This window comes from Leuciscus leuciscus (assembly GCF_965113295.1).
Source record: "Leuciscus leuciscus genome assembly, chromosome: 10".
Taxonomy (NCBI): Eukaryota; Metazoa; Chordata; class Actinopteri; order Cypriniformes; family Leuciscidae; genus Leuciscus; species Leuciscus leuciscus.
In genome coordinates, this window is record NC_138734.1 from 22005681 (window position 1) to 22022648 (window position 16968).

Genomic DNA, 16968 nt, shown 5'->3' on the forward strand with positions numbered 1-16968 from the left:
GTTATCTCTTCTGCTCCCGTAGGAGTTCAGTTCTCCATTCATCTTGTCCATTGTATAGTTGGGAAATGCAAGCCAAAAAGCAAGTTTGGTTCCACTGCCAAGGAAGCTACCCCAGGAGCCTCGATTCCCCTTTCAACATGCATCTACTGCCACAGCAGTGTTACCTCCTCTGGTCCCGCATGAGCAAACCTTCAACCAGCGAGGCTCACCATTATGATGCCATGACCATCAAACTCTCGTCCGACGACGCAAGAAGCCCTTCCGATGACTAACCCCCTCCCTACGATTGGCACACCTTCAACTTTGCACTCTGCAAGATTTTGGGGGGTTATCAACATCTTTTTCTGGCTACTGTCCCTTTGCAACTTTTGGGGGGAGCACTCTGGGTTCGGGCCAAATACCGAGCTCGGTGCCCTCTCCTCGGACAGCACGCCAAATACGCATACCATTTATTCTATCTGACTTGTTTGTAAGTGTGAACTCGTGAATTCACATGATCATCATGGATGGTAGAATGCAACAGTAGTTTGAGATGCAGAGAATATAACATTATAATAAATAAAATAAAATAAACATGTTTGTAATGTTTGTTTATTTCCAAATGATGCTGTTAAAATGACAACATAAAGCACTACACCTCCATCACCCACTGACAACAAAAGAAAGTAATATTGGTCAATTTGCTAATACTGGTTGGGGTCTGGGCACTAAATAGCATTTATGTTTAAATCACATACATCATTGTGATCTTAGCAGGTAATTTCGTAATATGATAAACATTGTTTATTGAATTACAGACATTTTCACAACCTCTGGTATACTGAGGCATTTTATTTATATTGCATTAATAGCTGCCCTTTTTCCTCTATTCTTGTCAATGCACAAATACATGGGCAGGTATTGGCAAATAATGACACAACATTAATATCCAACTGTTTTCTTATCATGTAGCTACCTCAAAGACTGGCCTTTTGAAATTTCCCCATCAAGTGTTTTTTAGTGTTTCTCTCTGGTTTTATGAGAATAATGTAACATTTTGGCACGAATATACATAACAATAAGCCAAATGCAGAAGACAATATTGCAAAAATCTCTACTGCAACTGTGTACTTGCCAGGTGAACTGATATAAGCAGGTATAAATGTTAGCCAGACAACACAAAATATAAGCATACTGAATGAGATGAATTTGGCCTCATTAAAATTATCTGGTAGCTTTCTAGCTAAAAATGCCAAAATCAAACAGATTGCTGAAAGAAGACCAATATATCCTAAAACTGCATAAAATGCAGCATCTGAACCCGTGTTGCATTCTAAAATGATCTTTTTATTGTAATACTTAAGAACTTTTTCTGGAAATGGTGGGTTTATTATAAGCCATAGTACACAGATGACTATTTGAATTGCAGTGCATGAGAACACAATGACTCTTTGTTGTACTGGCCCAAACTTTCCAGCCAATTTATTTCCTGGTAAAGTGGCTCTAAAAGCAGTAACAACTACTATGGTTTTCCCCAAAACACAAGAAATGCAGAGACCAAAAGTAACTCCAAATGCTGTATGACGTAGCATACATGACCACATCGTTGGCTCACCAATGAATGTAAGAGGACAAAGAAAGCAAAAGAACAGTGAAACAAGTAATAGCGAGCTCAGCTCTGAATTGTTAGCTTTCACTATAGGTGTTCCTCTAAAGTGTATGAAGACAATCATAATCGCTACAGTAAGACTGGCTCCAAAGAGTGACAGAGCAGTCAGAATAATCCCCATTGTTTCTGTATATGACAGAAACTCTGTCATTTTCATGACACACTTGTCTCGTCTCTCATTTGACCAGTATTCTTCAGGACAAAGAGTGCAGTCTGCTGCTCCTATAAAATACATAACAAATATGAAATTGGAGCATTTAATAAGCTTTAAAATACATAAATGTAGCGCAGATGAATGGGTAAGTGTACCTGTTCTATTTGATATTGAACCATCAGCACATGTGATGCAGTCAAAGCAGCAAACAGGCCGTCCTTTTATTTGTGCTTTTCTTGTGCCATTTGGGCAGGTGTCTGAGCACACTGCTTTGGGTATCTGTCAAATTAATGTATGTTATATAAATATATATATATATATATATATATATATATATATATATATATATATATATATATATATATATATATATATATATATATACACACACACACACACACATGGGTTGGACAATGAAAATGAAACACTGGCCAATATACTTTTGGCAGTTTAATGCCCATATATGCGTGGCATGGTGACCAATCGTCACTGATTTTACATTCCATCAATAAGAGCAGAGAGTGAAGGTTGAATTAGCAGAGCAATAGCACAGCTGTACATAAAATATTGTAATCCACACAACATATTCAGAGTTCAAAATAGGACAAATTGTTGGTGTGCGTCTTGATGGCGCATCTGTGGCCAGGACAGCAAGTCTTTGTGGTCTTCAGTTGCCCAACCCACTGTGGAATTAAATGTGCACCTCAACTCTCCTGTTTCAACCAAAATTGTTCTTCAGAGGCTCCACAGGGTAAACATTCATGGTCTGGTTGCTATACAAAACCTTTGGTCATTTGTGCCAATGCCAAACACCGATTTCAATGGTGCCAGCATTGGACATCTTGGCCTGTGGACAATGTGAAACATATATTGTTCACTGATGAGTCCACCTTCACTGTCTTTCCTTAATGTGGGAGAGTTATGGTGTGGAGAAGCCCCCCAAAAATGTACTACCTGGTCTGTTGCGTGCCCAGAGTAAAGTGCAGGGGTGGATCAGTGATGGCTTGGGCTAAAATATCATGGCATTCCCTAGGCCCACTACTTGTGCTGGATGGTAACGTCACTGTGAAGGACTGCCTAACCAATCTTGAGGACCATGTGCACCCTGAAAGTGGTGTGTGTATCAAGATGATAATAGATAAATATACACAGTGAGACTGGTTTGATGAACATGAACTTGAAGTTGAATATCTCCCATGACCTGCACAGTGACCATTTCATTGAGCTACTTTGGGGTGTTTTGGAAGAGTTAGGCAATGTTTTCCTCTACCAGCATCAGATAGTGACCTGAGAGAAGTGGCTCAAAATCCCTCTGGTCACAGTGCAGGGCTTGTATCTGTCATTCCCTAGAGGAATTGATGCTATATTAGCCAAAAAAGGAGGCACTACACCATACTAATAAATTATTGTGGTCTAAAACCAGGTGTTTCAGTTTCATTGTCCAACCCCTGAATTTATATATATATATATATATATATATATATATATATATATATATATATATATATATATATATATATATATATATATATATATATATATGAGTGTACTAAGTATATACTACCGAATTTCCTGTGATCCAGCGGATGTTATCCTCTTTAACTGTAAGTTTATATGTTCCATCTGTAGATGTACTGAAGTAGCCCACAGTTACATGTTGTACCTCCCCCCCTCTTAGCTGCCAGTTTATGACCTCGTAGGATGCAGGTGGGTCTCCATTCTCATCAAAGAACACATTTTCTCCATATCTATCTACAAAAGATACCCTCTGTAACTGATCGCTGACCTTGGAATGAAGTATAATATAGTTAAGTATAATATACTATAGTTAAACTGTTGAATTATGACTTGTAAATGTTTAAATAAATTAATTAAATAACTTGCTCACCAGTTTAGGAGTTATCTTGGAGACATTTAAGCACTGTCTCAAAACATTATTTTTGTCCTTTTGACAAAACAGCAATTTATGAATAGCATATGCAATTGCATACACAGCTTGATACACATTATATGTTACTCTTACTTGTGTTACATCAAAGAATTTGTCTGTGTAATTTAGTTTTTCTTTTCCTGTGCACACTTGGCTGTTGCGTGTAAAATTTGCAGATGGCAGCAGCTCACATTTAAGACATGGCTTACAGCCAACCATTGTTTCCCAAAAGTCACTGACAAAAGAAGATTGTGAAGGAGAGTAAGGACGGATGTTTTTCAGGTAAGGTCCAAGGTTGGGCATAGCCATCTTTCGTACCACAAATCCAACTGTGCCTCCAAAAGACTTGAATATTTCAGGGGTAGAGGGCCTTGCTGCAGTTACCCAGGCTTCACTTGCAATCCACTGGATTCCTGTGATGTTTTGTTTCACAATTTCTTTCATTAGGGGATAGAGATCTCCCTCTGGCACAAAAGCCAGGATCACTTTTACCGTAGATTGTTTTATCATTTCAACAACTTCAATGATTTTACTTTGGGGATATGTTCTTAAAATTGTGCCAACAAATGCAATGCAAACTCCCATTTTATCCACCTCCTTTGTAAAGGCTGATATCCCATTTCTTCCATAATCATTGTCAGACTGCAAAACTCCAATCCAAGTCCATCCGTATCGTTTTACAAGAGAGGATAAGGCTTTTGCTTGGTAGTAGTCACTTGGAATTGTACGAAAAAATGATGGATATTTTCTTCTGTCACTCAGACATGCACATGTTGAAAAGTAGCTTACCTAGATAAAAAAAAAAAACAACAACAAAAAAACATTATATAAATTACACCGTTAATTGACTTTATTACATGATCAGGAACACTTAAATGCAATTACATTGCAGGATTAATTCATTTTACCATTACCATTGGCACTTTGAATGGTCCAAGTGTCCCAGCAACAGCTAAGGACTGTGATGATCCTGATTCAGCTACAAGAGCTGCAAGAGGAAGATGACACTGAGTTGTAGATTCCTCTTCCTTCTGCACACTCACCAATGTGAAAGATGCACGTAAAACATTAGAGGGTGAAGCACAAGAATCCATTATTTTATAGCCCAAAGAAATATTAGGAAGCAAACCCTCATCCTGGTTTATTTCATCTATTGCAAACATCATGACTTGAGTCCAGCGGAAGGCACGTAGGTCAAATCTGTACAATAAATTTGACAAGAACAACAATGTATGCCTGGACCTTGCCAATACTATCATAAGGCACGTAGGTCACAAAGATCACAAACATGCTTTTGAACTTACCCCGTACAATTAATCCTTTGCATTTTTCTCTCAAAAGAGGCATTTACATTTTCTTGTTTATTAAAAATGGGAAAAATTCCACCAATCATTATGTCCCCCGCTTTAAAAATACTTGGCATTTCAAATTTACAGAGCAGCTGGCATGTTGAGGCCGTGTACACATATAGCAGAGAGCAAAATAGTAATATATGAAAGCTTCCCATGGCTGAGTGGTGGTTCAGAAAGCATAAGACTGAGTTATGTCTCTGTTATATACAGTAGCTCTTCTACCAGTAGTGAATATTGGCCCATTATTACTTGAAGGTTTTCCCTGGTGAGTTGGTAGAGCAATAAGGGTGCACAGTTCTCATTTTGTAAATGTACACATAAAGTACTTTATGTTTTTATAGTGGTTTATAGTACGTAGGAATAAAGAATAGTAATATTAGTAATTGTAAGAATTGTAAATCCTACGGAGCCTCTAAAGGGACATGGTGGTAGAAAAAATATGAGATGGGAGGAACAAATATTTTTCAAAGCTTGCATTCTCTCGCAAAACTTTTGCGTTCTCTTGTAAAACCTTTGCGTTCTCTCGCAAAACCTGTTGTGAGTTTGGACAAACACTTCCTGTTTAATGTCTCGCTGGCAGTGTTTCTGACAGCTCCGTATGTTAACAATGGTGCGGTACATAGAGTTTTATTTTGAAGTATAAAGAAATAGTGCATAGTTCAAGAAGTTCAGTAAAGTTGGCAATATATTCACAGATTCGAACTTCCCGGATCATTAACTCATCAGCTAAACGTTGTTAAAACACAAATTACACCTCTTTCCAATAATAGTAATGTAGATAAAGAGCTACAACCTAATTTTCCTCAAAATGAGCCTTATAAAATAAATTGAGCACTATGCAGAGGCGGCTGAGAGACAAGTCCGAAGGGGCCATCTGCAAAGGGCAAAACCCGAAAAGCATTACTACAAAAATGGTCATTAACTTAAATGTTACATACTGTAGTGTCACCAAATTCAGTTTACACATCAGTGGTCTCCTACAGGTCATACTCGTTGTCTACATACTGTTACGGACTGTTCCGAGACACGAAGGTTTAGATCCAAGTGCAGCTTTATTTGAGGGCAATCCAGAGGCGTAATCCAAGATACAGGCAAGGGTCATACACAGATAGGCAGTCCAACAAAAGAAACAAACAAACAAACAAACAAAACAGGCAGGGACCAGAGGCAAGAGAGTAATCCAGGGAACAGGGCAAGATATCCAAAAACCAAGAGACAAGGAAACCAAGAGAATGCTCAGAATTGCAGTGTAACACTAAAACAAGACTTCGCGGTGAGTGAATGAATGAACATGGTATAAATAGACTGAGACTAACAGGGTGATGGGACACAGGTGAATGCAATCAGTGATAATGAGGTACAGGTGACTGTGATGAGTGATCAGAGATGAGTCCGGGCAGTGAGTATGGGAAATGTAGTCTGAGAGTGAACGTGAGTGTCTGATGTGGAGTGCCCTCTGGTGGCTTTCAAGGGCACTCCAGCTGGTGACCGTTACATAGCCCCCCCTTTAAGGAGCGGATTCCAGACGCTCCTAAATTGTCCAGGAGGGTGGTGGAGCGGAGGCGGACCCGGGGGCGGGATGGAGGGCCAGGCCCGTGGAGCGGAAGAGGACCTGGAGACTGTGGCGACGCAGGCAGTGCAGGTGACCAGGGCGGAGCTGGCAGTGCAGGCGACCGGGGCGGAGCAGGCAGTGCAGGCGACCGGGGCGGAGCAGGCAGTGCAGGCGACCGGGGCGGAGCAGGCAGTGCAGGCGACCGGGGCGGAGCAGGCAGTGCAGGCGACCGGGGCGGAGCAGGCAGTGCAGGCGACCGGGGCGGAGCAGGCAGTGCAGGCGACCGGGGCGGAGCAGGCAGTGCAGGCGACCGGGGCGGAGCAGGCAGTGCAGGCGACCCTTCAGGTGGCCAGGGCGGAGCAGGTGACCCTTCAGGCGGCCAGGGCGGAGCAGACGACCCTTCAGGCGGCCAGGGCGGAGCAGACGACCCTTCAGGCGGCCAGGGCGGAGACTTTCCCTCAGGCGGCCAGGATGGAGCGGACTGTTCATCGGGCGGCCATGGCGGAGACGACCCCTCGGGCGGCCACGGCGGAGAAGACCCCTCGGGCGGCCACGGCGGAGAAGACCCCTCGGGCGGCCACGGCGGAGAAGACCCCTCGGGCGGCCACGGCGGAGAAGACCCCTCGGGCGGCCACGGCGGAGAAGACCCCTCGGGGCGGCCAAGGCGGAGAAGACCCCTCGGGCGGCCACGGCGGAGACGACCCCTCGGGCGGCCACGGAACAGGCACCGGCTGCTCAGGAACAGACACCGGCTCAGGAACAGGAACAGACACAGACACCAGTTCAGGAACAGGAACTGGCACCACCGACTCAGGCACTGGAACTGGCACCACCGACTCAGGCACTGGAACTGGCACCACCGACTCAGGCACTGGAACTGGCACCACCGACTCAGGCACTGGAACTGGCACCACCGGCTCAGGCTCAGGAACAGACGCAGGCTCGACGGCGGCCATCTTGTCAGGGGACACAGGCTCGGCAGGCGTGACGTGAACAGGCTCGGTGGCGGCCTTTTTGTCCGAAGACACAGGCTCGGCAGGCGTGACGTGAACAGGCTCGGCGGCGGCCATCTTGTCCGAAGACACAGGCTCGGCAGGCGTGACGTGAACAGGCTCGGCGGCGGCCATCTTGTCCGAAGACACAGGCTCGGCAGGCGTGACGTGAACAGGCTCGGCGGCGGCCTTCTTGTCCGAAGACACAGGCTCGGCGGCGGCCATCTTGTCTGAAGACACAGGCTCGGCAGGCGTGACGTGAACAGGCTCGGCGGCGGCCTTCTTGTCCGAAGACACAGGCTCGGCGGCGGCCATCTTATCCGAAGACACAGGCTCGGCAGGCGTGACGTGAACAGGCTCGGCGGCGGCCATCTTGTCCGAAGACACAGGCTCGGCAGGCGTGACGTGAACAGGCTCGGCGGCGGCCATCTTGTCCGAAGACACAGGCTCGGCAGGCGTGACGTGAACAGGCTCGGTGGCGGCCATCTTGTCCGAAGACACTGGCGTGGAAGACGTGGCGTACACAGTCTCTGGCTCTGGCCGGGCAGGACTGACGTGAAGCTCTGGCTCTGGCTCGGCAGGACTGACGTGAAGCTCTGGCTCTGGCTCGGCAGGACTGACGTGAAGCTCTGGCTCGGCAGGACTGACGTGAAGCTCTGGCTCTGGCTCGGCAGGACTGACGTGAAGCTCTGGCTCTGGCTCGGCAGGACTGACGTGAAGCTCTGTCTCTGGCTCGGCAGGACTGACGTGAAGCTCTGGCTCTGGCTCGGCAGGACTGACGTGAAGCTCTGTCTCTGGCTCGGCAGGACTGACGTGAAGCTCTGTCTCTGGCTCGGCAGGACTGACGTGAAGCTCTGGCTCTGGCTCTGGCTCGGCAGGACTGACGTGAAGCTCTGGCTCTGGCTCTGGCTCGGCAGGACTGACGTGAAGCTCTGGCTCTGGCTCGGCGGCGACACTGTGTCTCCTCCACACATGCAGTACCGCCACTGCATAGAAGAGGAACACGGCCTTCCTGGCCATGGCAGGACTGATGATGGGGAGTTCTGGGACCACCGGACTCGGGACTACCGGACTCGGGACCACCGGAACTGGGACCACCGGAACTGGGACCACCGGAACAGGCATGGAGGAAGTCTTCCTTCTTCTCCTCCGTTTCGGGGCCACCGGAACTGGGTCTGTGCTGGACGGAACCAGCGGCGAAGAGGGCTCTGAGCTGGGCAGGACCAGCGGCGAAGAGGGCTCTGAACTGGACGGAACCAGCGATGAAGAGGGCTCTGTGCTGGACGGGACCAGCGATGAAGAGGGCACTAGCTTGGCAGGCATGTCGCTTGCTGTCTCAGGCGCGGCAGGCATGATGCTCTCAGTCTCAGGGGCGGCGGGCATGACGCACACTGCCTTGGCTTCGGCAGATTTGGCGTGAAGTGCGGGCTCGGCTGGACTGGCGTGAAGTGTAGGCTCGGCTGGACTGGCGTGAAGTGCAGACGATGACCTGGCGTGCCATGGAAGGAAGCTCTCCTCACATCTGGAGAGTGCCTCTCTCCAATCCAAACCGGAGAGATCGGGGAGCTCCCTCGGGTCGACCTCCTTAGCCCCCAGCCGGTAACACAACTTAATTGCCTCATCACCCAGAGAGCAAGAGGCAGCGAGAGGAACAAACCCCCAGGTGTACTGGAACAGATCGAGGCTATCCAGGGCCAAGGCCGCGATCTGTCCAGCGAATTCCCGGCTCATGCTGGGAAGATCAGGCGAGATCTGTACTGCTGGATTCCTGGTGGTCATAGCTGCTGGATCTGGGCGTGGCGAAGTCTTCTGTTACGGACTGTTCCGAGACACGAAGGTTTAGATCCAAGTGCAGCTTTATTTGAGGGCAATCCAGAGGCGTAATCCAAGATACAGGCAAGGGTCATACACAGATAGGCAGTCCAACAAAAGAAACAAACAAACAAACAAACAAACAAACAAACAAAACAGGCAGGGACCAGAGGCAAGAGAGTAATCCAGGGACCAGAGGCAAGAGAGTAATCCAGGGAACAGGGCAAGATATCCAAAAACCAAGAGACAAGGAGACAAGGAAACCAAGAGAATGCTCAGAATTGCAGTGTAACACTAAAACAAGACTTCGCGGTGAGTGAATGAATGAACATGGTATAAATAGACTGAGACTAACAGGGTGATGGGACACAGGTGAATGCAATCAGTGATAATGAGGTACAGGTAACTGTGATGAGTGATCAGAGATGAGTCCGGGCAGTGAGTATGGGAAATGTAGTCTGAGAGTGAACGTGAGTGTCTGATGTGGAGTGCCCTCTGGTGGCTTTCAAGGGCACTCCAGCTGGTGACCGTTACACATACTATGATTGGAAAGAAGTGTAATTTAAGTTTTAACAACGTTAGCTCAAAAGTTATTTATCTGGGAAGTTTGATTCTGTGAATATAATGCCAACTTTATGAACTCCTGGGCCCGATTTTTCAAAAGGTTTAATCCGGATTAAATTGATCCGGATTTAGTAATCCTTTTTTTTGCGATCCGTGATCACGTAATCCAGCTTACTTTTGAGCCAGTTTTTCAAAGCAACATCGGATTGGATCAATCTGATCCAGATAGGAACTTTTCAGGATCACCAAATCTGGATAACCAGTGCTCAAACAGGATAGGAAATCACAATGTAGAACTATAGATATGTAAAGAGCAACAAGTAGAATAGCCAGTGTGGGGTCAATATAAGTTTATTTTTATTTGAAATGAAAACACACACATTTAAAAAAAAGCAAGATGTGCAATTGAGCGTTTAAATGGAGTTCTTAAGAGGCGCTTTGCATGCCTTAACTACCTGAGAGCGGAACCACAGAAAGCATGCAACATAACCCTTGCCTGTATTGTCCTGCACAACATCGCTACTAAGTGCAATGTCCCTCTCTGTGCTGACAATGATGCACCTGAGCCCCTTGGAGACCCTAACCAACCTCCTGCATTCTGCCAGAACGAGCAAACAGGACGTGCAACAAGGGACGCAATAGTTAGACACTATTTCTGATTTGGATTTGTTTTGGATTTCAAAAATCAGTGATTGCCATTCTTTGCATTTTTTTGGTTATTCTGTAATCATTGCATACATCACTAATAAATATTCTAAAAACAAAAATATTTTCGATTGTGATGAATATATATATCAATTAGTGACAGAATAAAATGTATTGTTTTTGGTCAATTTTGACAGCTGTTTGGGGGATTATTTTATGAGGCCAAACTCTTTCTACTTTGCTGTAGGCCTATACTGAAAGGCTGAATACGTTAAAGCCTGCCTAATCACTGTAGCCTGACGGATGAACAAATAAAATTAAAACCTTATGAATAAATAGGATATCTTGTAAGATACTGCATGATCCAAATATAGTATTATTTGATACATTTTTTAAGTTTTCATTACATTTTGGGCATGAAACCCACGCTGAATCCACCCTTCTGATGGGATCAGTTTAATCCAGATTTTTTGGATCAAAGTGATCCAAATCCTACAAAAAAGTTCTGAAAAACCCAAACTAAAGGTTTGATCCGTATCAAAACCAAGATTGGATTACGTGATCTAATCCGATTATGTAATCCGTTTTTTCTTTTGAAAAACCCATTTTCAAGATTTGATCCAATCCGTTATCCAAAATCCTAGTGGATTACTTTTGAAAAACCGGGCCCTGGAGTTTAAGCACTGTCCATATTTGTATCTACTTAAGTCCAAGTTCAAAATAAAACTCTATGAACCGCTCCACTGTTAACATGTGGAGCTGTCTGAAACACTGCCAGCAGGACTTTAAACAGGAAGTGTTTGTCCGAACTGAAAAACAACAGGTTTTGCGAGAGAACGCAAGTAGTCCAATGCGAACGATTGGCATTGTATCTTTTGAAATGCAGCTAAATAGCAAAATATATAAAATTTCGACTTATTTGTTCACTTGTGTTCAACTGTACCATATATATAGATCTTTTGCTATAATTTGAACCTAGACCTACATGTACATGTAAATGAAAAAGTTGTGTCGAGAGCAATAACATTCTATGGTTTATAGGGACCTGGGAAGACTAAAGCTACAAAATTGTATATTTTACAAGGAAAATAAGACTAAAGCGACAAAATGAATCTCTTTTACTTGGCAAATAAAACATTATTAAAACAAAAAATATAAAACACACTGTAACATTGCTGTAGTTTCTACAGCAAAATTTTACAGAAAATTACTGTTTAAACATTTTACAAGATGTAGCTGTAGTTCATAATGCATTTGTAACAAGGTTAGATGTTATGGGAAGAAGGAGGTGGGAACCGGCGAACGTTCACACACTTTAATAACATAAATAAACACATACAAAACTAAAGTAAAGACAGCAGCCCTTCACGGACGACTGCTGTCACATATAACAAAAAACATTAACAAAAGCCTCTCTCTATCTTAATTGTTGTCGCTCATCAGCAATCCCACCACCGGCCTCGCACCTCCATGGCCCTTGGCCTCGTTCTGATTGCCACATACCCCCATCGCCCCTCGCAGGCCGGGGGGTACACACGAGACTGCACTCTACCCCCATGGATCATGGATGATGGATCTCTGATTTAAACATTGCTACTGGTAAAGGGCAACACATTCTTAGAGGGTCCATGGGCTTTGCCATCCCAAAAGCTGAAATAAGAGGCCTAAGGGATTTTTTTTTTTTATTAAACTTAACCCATCTTCCAGAACAGATCTGTATAAAGAGTTGTGGGAAACAGTATTCCATTGTAAACTTCCCTCACAACAAACTGTTGGAAGCAGAAGCATGTGCACAGGCTATGAAAGTTTGGACAATGTGCTGAACCAGTACACAGATGTTACAGAATTACAAATTGCCAATAATGTTTACAAGGCTGTGTATGCTGTCGCTCATGCTCTGAACATCATAATCAGATGTTCAAAATTAGACACAAACCAATGCAAATGCCTGGAGAAAGTCAACAATACATGGCAGGTAGCATGAGTTGCATGGATACGGTCATGTCAATTGCACTCATTTATTTACTCAAGTAATTTTTTTTTGCTTTTACAGGTACTTAATGCCTTGAGGGAAGTGAGCTTGTACACCGAAAAATGTGAAAAGGTGTTCTTTGATAAAAATGGAGATCCGGCAGCAAGATATGAATCACTTGAACTGGCAGCAGGGAGAGGATGGAACAACAGAGTTTGTTAAAGTGGGTTTCTATGATGCTTCTTTACAACCAGGATTTCAGCTTTCATTTAACAACATCAGCATAGTGTGGGCCAAAAATCAACACCAGGTAATTTTTGTGAGTAGGCCTATTCTTGAAGTACACCTTACATATTTGTGCTTTGCAGAAGTGGTCCTTACTTGTCTGTCCTATTTTTTTTTTATTTTTTTTTATCTCTGTAGTATCAATTACAGGGAATTAAAATTTGCATGCACTATGATCTTTACAATAGAATACATAAATAAAAACTGAAATGTACTCCCAAACCACACTCTGGGATATGAAATCGTTAATGCCTGTGGATTCTCTAATATTCTTCAGTCTGCACTTTCACTGTCCAATGGACAAGATGATGTCACTGACAAAATAAACTGCACCAAGGCCGATAGTGTGCAGGCTATAATAGGTAATTCAGGATCCACTCCAACAATTGGCTTTGCCAGAATAACTGGCCAATTCCAAATACCTGTGGTAAGATGTCACCCAATTTTTTATATATATATTTTATAATATATATATATATATATATATATATATATATATATACAGTATATATGCATGCTTACACATGAAATTCACTATTAATATGCTGGTATATAAAGTTACAAAAACCTCCATGCCATCTGTTTTTGACATTGCCTCTATCTAATGGAGGGTAAAAATATAAATAAATAAAAGTTCCTAAAATATTGGATTATTTCATATGTTTATATATTATAAACCAAAAGCTGAACATATATAATACAGATGAATAAGCATGTATCATTTGCATTCATTTGCATTTGTAATTATTGTAATTACAACTAGTAATAATGACTTAAATGAGCTTATTGCTTTTGCCTTATGTTAATACACGGTTAGCTAACTGCGTGATTATATGTACTTGGACAGTCACCTCTGATAACAGATCACTCTACAATCACTCTACTCTACACTCATACAAATAAATTTAACTGAATAACCAATGATCTGTTGACACACACACAAAAAAAAGCAGAGGCACTGAAGAATTAAATGCTGTTTCACATTTGTAATTGTGTTCACACAGATCAGTCATTTTGCTACCTGTGCTTGCCTGAGCAACAGAAAAGAGTTTCCTTCTTTCTTCAGAACTATTCCAAGTGATTACTACCAGAGCAGAGCTCTGGCCCAGCTTGTGAAACATTTTGGCTGGACATGGGTGGGAGCCTTAAGCAATGACAATATCCATTACCCTTACCATTACCATTTCCATTACCCTTCAAATTGCACAATTTGAAATTGCGAATTGAAAATACGACCAATGGAAACGCGTCAATTTCGCCAAAAACTCCCATTTATCGCAAAAAAGTTTTTACGCTCGTATGAGGTGGTTTTTCAGGCAATTTGAAAAAGAAATATTTCGCAAAACTGCAATGGAAACAGTTTTTGCACATTTACAGGTCACCTGACGTAGATGACGCGGTATGTTTGGACAGAATACGAGACAGAGTTCTTTATTAAATTCATATAAGACAAAAGAATTACAGAAATAATGGATTCTAAACCTCAAATAAATGCCACAATCAAGACCTCGAAGCAGATATGAGGGAGAAACACCCAGAAACACCTCATATGTGCCGCTCAAAAGTATAATAAGGGTCGTTCCTTACCATTAATGCTTGGAAAACACACATACATCTCCTTCGATTAATAATAATGGCTAGTGCAGTGGCTGGGATATAGTACATAAACCTACCAACGTCTGTTGCCATGGTTTTTGGAATGATTTTACTTATCGCGAGAGGAAAACATTTATTTTTAGTCCTGTAACATCGGTTAATGGAAACGGCGTCATTTCGCAATCGTTTTTTGTCGACATTTAGAAAAAATCGCTTTATTTATAAAAACATTTATTAAGGCTGCTGAAGAAGAGGGAGTCTGTATTGAATACTCAGAGGCTTTTGAAAGCATCAAAAACTTATTTAACAAATATAGTAGACATTATCAGAACCTCCACATCTAAGGTAATAATGGCTTTCATGTCACACAGAGAGATCAAGATACCGGTGGATGAGCTATACAGGCAAAATATTACAGGACTACAGTGGATCGGAAGTGATGCCTGGATCACAGATGACTCTCTTGCTGATAACCAAGGCCACAATTTGCTGATTGGATCTATAGGATTTACTGTACGCAATGCTCAAATACCTGGACTAGGCCCTTTTCTACAGGACGTCAACCCCTCCCAATTTCCTAAAAGCATGTTTCTCAAAGAATTCTGGGAAAATGTTTTTCAGTGCTCATTAAGCCCAGATACAATTCGACGGGCATTCAACGGCTCAGAGAACTTGAAATATGTCAAACATTCTTTTACTGATATGTCTGATCTGAGATTTATCAATAATGCCTACACTGCTGTGTATGAAATTGCTCATGCTGCACAATCTACTGTCATGTAAGCAGCAAAAACTCCCATTTGATAATGTCATCTGTGCACAGCCAACAACAATACAACCCTGGCAGGTGAACTACTTCTAAAATGTTGAAATCTTAAAAACAAACTAAAAATATATGTAAAATTCCAAGTAAATTGCATGATTTAAACCAAAGATGAATGAACAATTTATTATTAAATTAGTTGTTGTTGTTTTTTTTTTTGTTTTTTTTTTTTTTACTGAAGTCACCATATATGTTACTAAAGTGTCGTTTTAAAATGATATGCTTTACAATTTTTTGTTTCCACATTGCTAAAAGGAGGTTATTCTGAATCCAAAATAAGATTACTGCAAATTAAAAATAAGAAGAACAAACAAAACCTTTTCTATCATTAAAGGTTTTACATTATCTGCAAACCGTAAATTTCAGCATGAATAGGGGAGAAACACTGTTTTTTGATAGTGAAGGCAACTCCCCTGCATGTACGACTGGTAAACTTACAAAATGTCACAAAAGGCACCATGGAGGTAGCCACAATTGGCTACTATGATGCAACTCTGCCTCGTGGGCAACAGTTTACTATGAACAATGTCAACATCATCTGGGGAGGAGGCCTAAAGATTGTAAGAGTTTCTTTTCAAATTAACTTTCCAATCATAACTAAATACCCAAGTGCACATGAGATGCAGTGATGCATCGTATAGGCTCAGATCCACAAGACAAACGTGTGTAAACATGTGCAACCATGTCACATGGCATATTATTTTTCTATTGTTGTTCAAGTAGCTTTTCCCTAATGTGTGGCAGGTGCCTGTGTCTGTGTGCAGTGAGAGCTAGAGGCACTAGGAAAGCTGTGCAGCAAGGAGGACCCATCTGTTGTTTTGACTGTATTCCATGCCCTCCAGGAGAGATTAGAAACACAACAGGTAATGTTTGTTTAATTGCTCTTTTAACACTTGCAGTTCATCAAAAGAGGATCAAATGGAAAAGTTTTACAATTATTTTAATCTAAATTATCACATACACTGCCATAAAAACGTTATTTAAAACACTAACAAGTCTATTTCTAAAGGAGTAGTGTATGATCAGATATAGGCTAAGATATACATCATTGAAACAGCAGGCTCATTACTATTGTACTTCCATTTTCATCCACACCAGATGCATCTGACTGTGTGAAGTGCCCTTTTGGATACTGGTCCAATAGCAGAGGTGATGAGTGTATCATAAAGACAGTGGAATTCCTGTCATTCACCGAAATCATGGGTATCATTTTAATGATGTTTGGGATTCTTGGGGCATTTCTAACTATGATCATATTTTTAGTTTTCTCTCACCACAGAGACACACCAATAGTAAAAGCCAAAAACTCAGAGTTGAGCTTCCTGCTGCTCTTCTCATTGACTCTGTGTTTCCTCTGTTAATTTACTTTCATTGGTCGGTCTACTGAATGGTCCTGTATGTTGCGTCACACTGCATTTGGCATCACTTTTGTCCTCTGTATCTCTTGTGTTCTGGGGAAAACAATAGTGGTGTTAATGGCCTTCAGAGCTACACTTCCAGGAAGTAATGTTATGAAATGGTTTGGGCCTCTTCAACAAAGAATCAGTGTTGTTTGCTTTACTCTTGTACAGGTCCTTATTTGCACCCTTTGGTTAATATTATCCCCACCTTTCCCATATACACCCTTACCCTTAATTTTATGA

At 42.5% G+C, this 16968-nt stretch overlaps 2 protein-coding genes and 1 pseudogene across 3 annotated transcripts; 1 reads left to right on the forward strand and 2 right to left on the reverse strand.

The window, feature by feature from the left end:
• Nucleotides 1-956: 956 nt before the first annotated feature.
• Nucleotides 957-5155, reverse strand: olfcn1 (olfactory receptor C family, n1; the record flags this gene model as incomplete). Its single annotated transcript, XM_082182710.1, has 6 exons — nt 957-1870; nt 1958-2081; nt 3367-3588; nt 3691-4521; nt 4647-4932; nt 5037-5155. The coding sequence occupies 6 exons, from the start codon at nt 5153-5155 to the stop codon at nt 957-959; spliced, it is 2496 nt and encodes an 831-aa protein (XP_082038836.1).
• A 643-nt stretch (nt 5156-5798) lies between these two features.
• On the reverse strand, nt 5799-9988 carry LOC309508189 (uncharacterized protein; the record flags this gene model as incomplete). Its single annotated transcript, XM_082182711.1, has 3 exons — nt 8937-9988; nt 7365-8900; nt 5799-5810 (listed from the first exon to the last, which is right to left on the reverse strand). The coding sequence occupies exons 1-3, from the start codon at nt 9405-9407 to the stop codon at nt 5799-5801; spliced, it is 2019 nt and encodes a 672-aa protein (XP_082038837.1). The 5' UTR covers nt 9408-9988.
• A 2781-nt stretch (nt 9989-12769) lies between these two features.
• On the forward strand, nt 12770-16968 carry LOC309508190 (extracellular calcium-sensing receptor-like; annotated as a pseudogene). The gene is made up of 6 exons: nt 12770-12931; nt 13184-13333; nt 13911-14055; nt 15725-15885; nt 16070-16188; nt 16424-16968. The product of its transcript is annotated as an extracellular calcium-sensing receptor-like (transcript).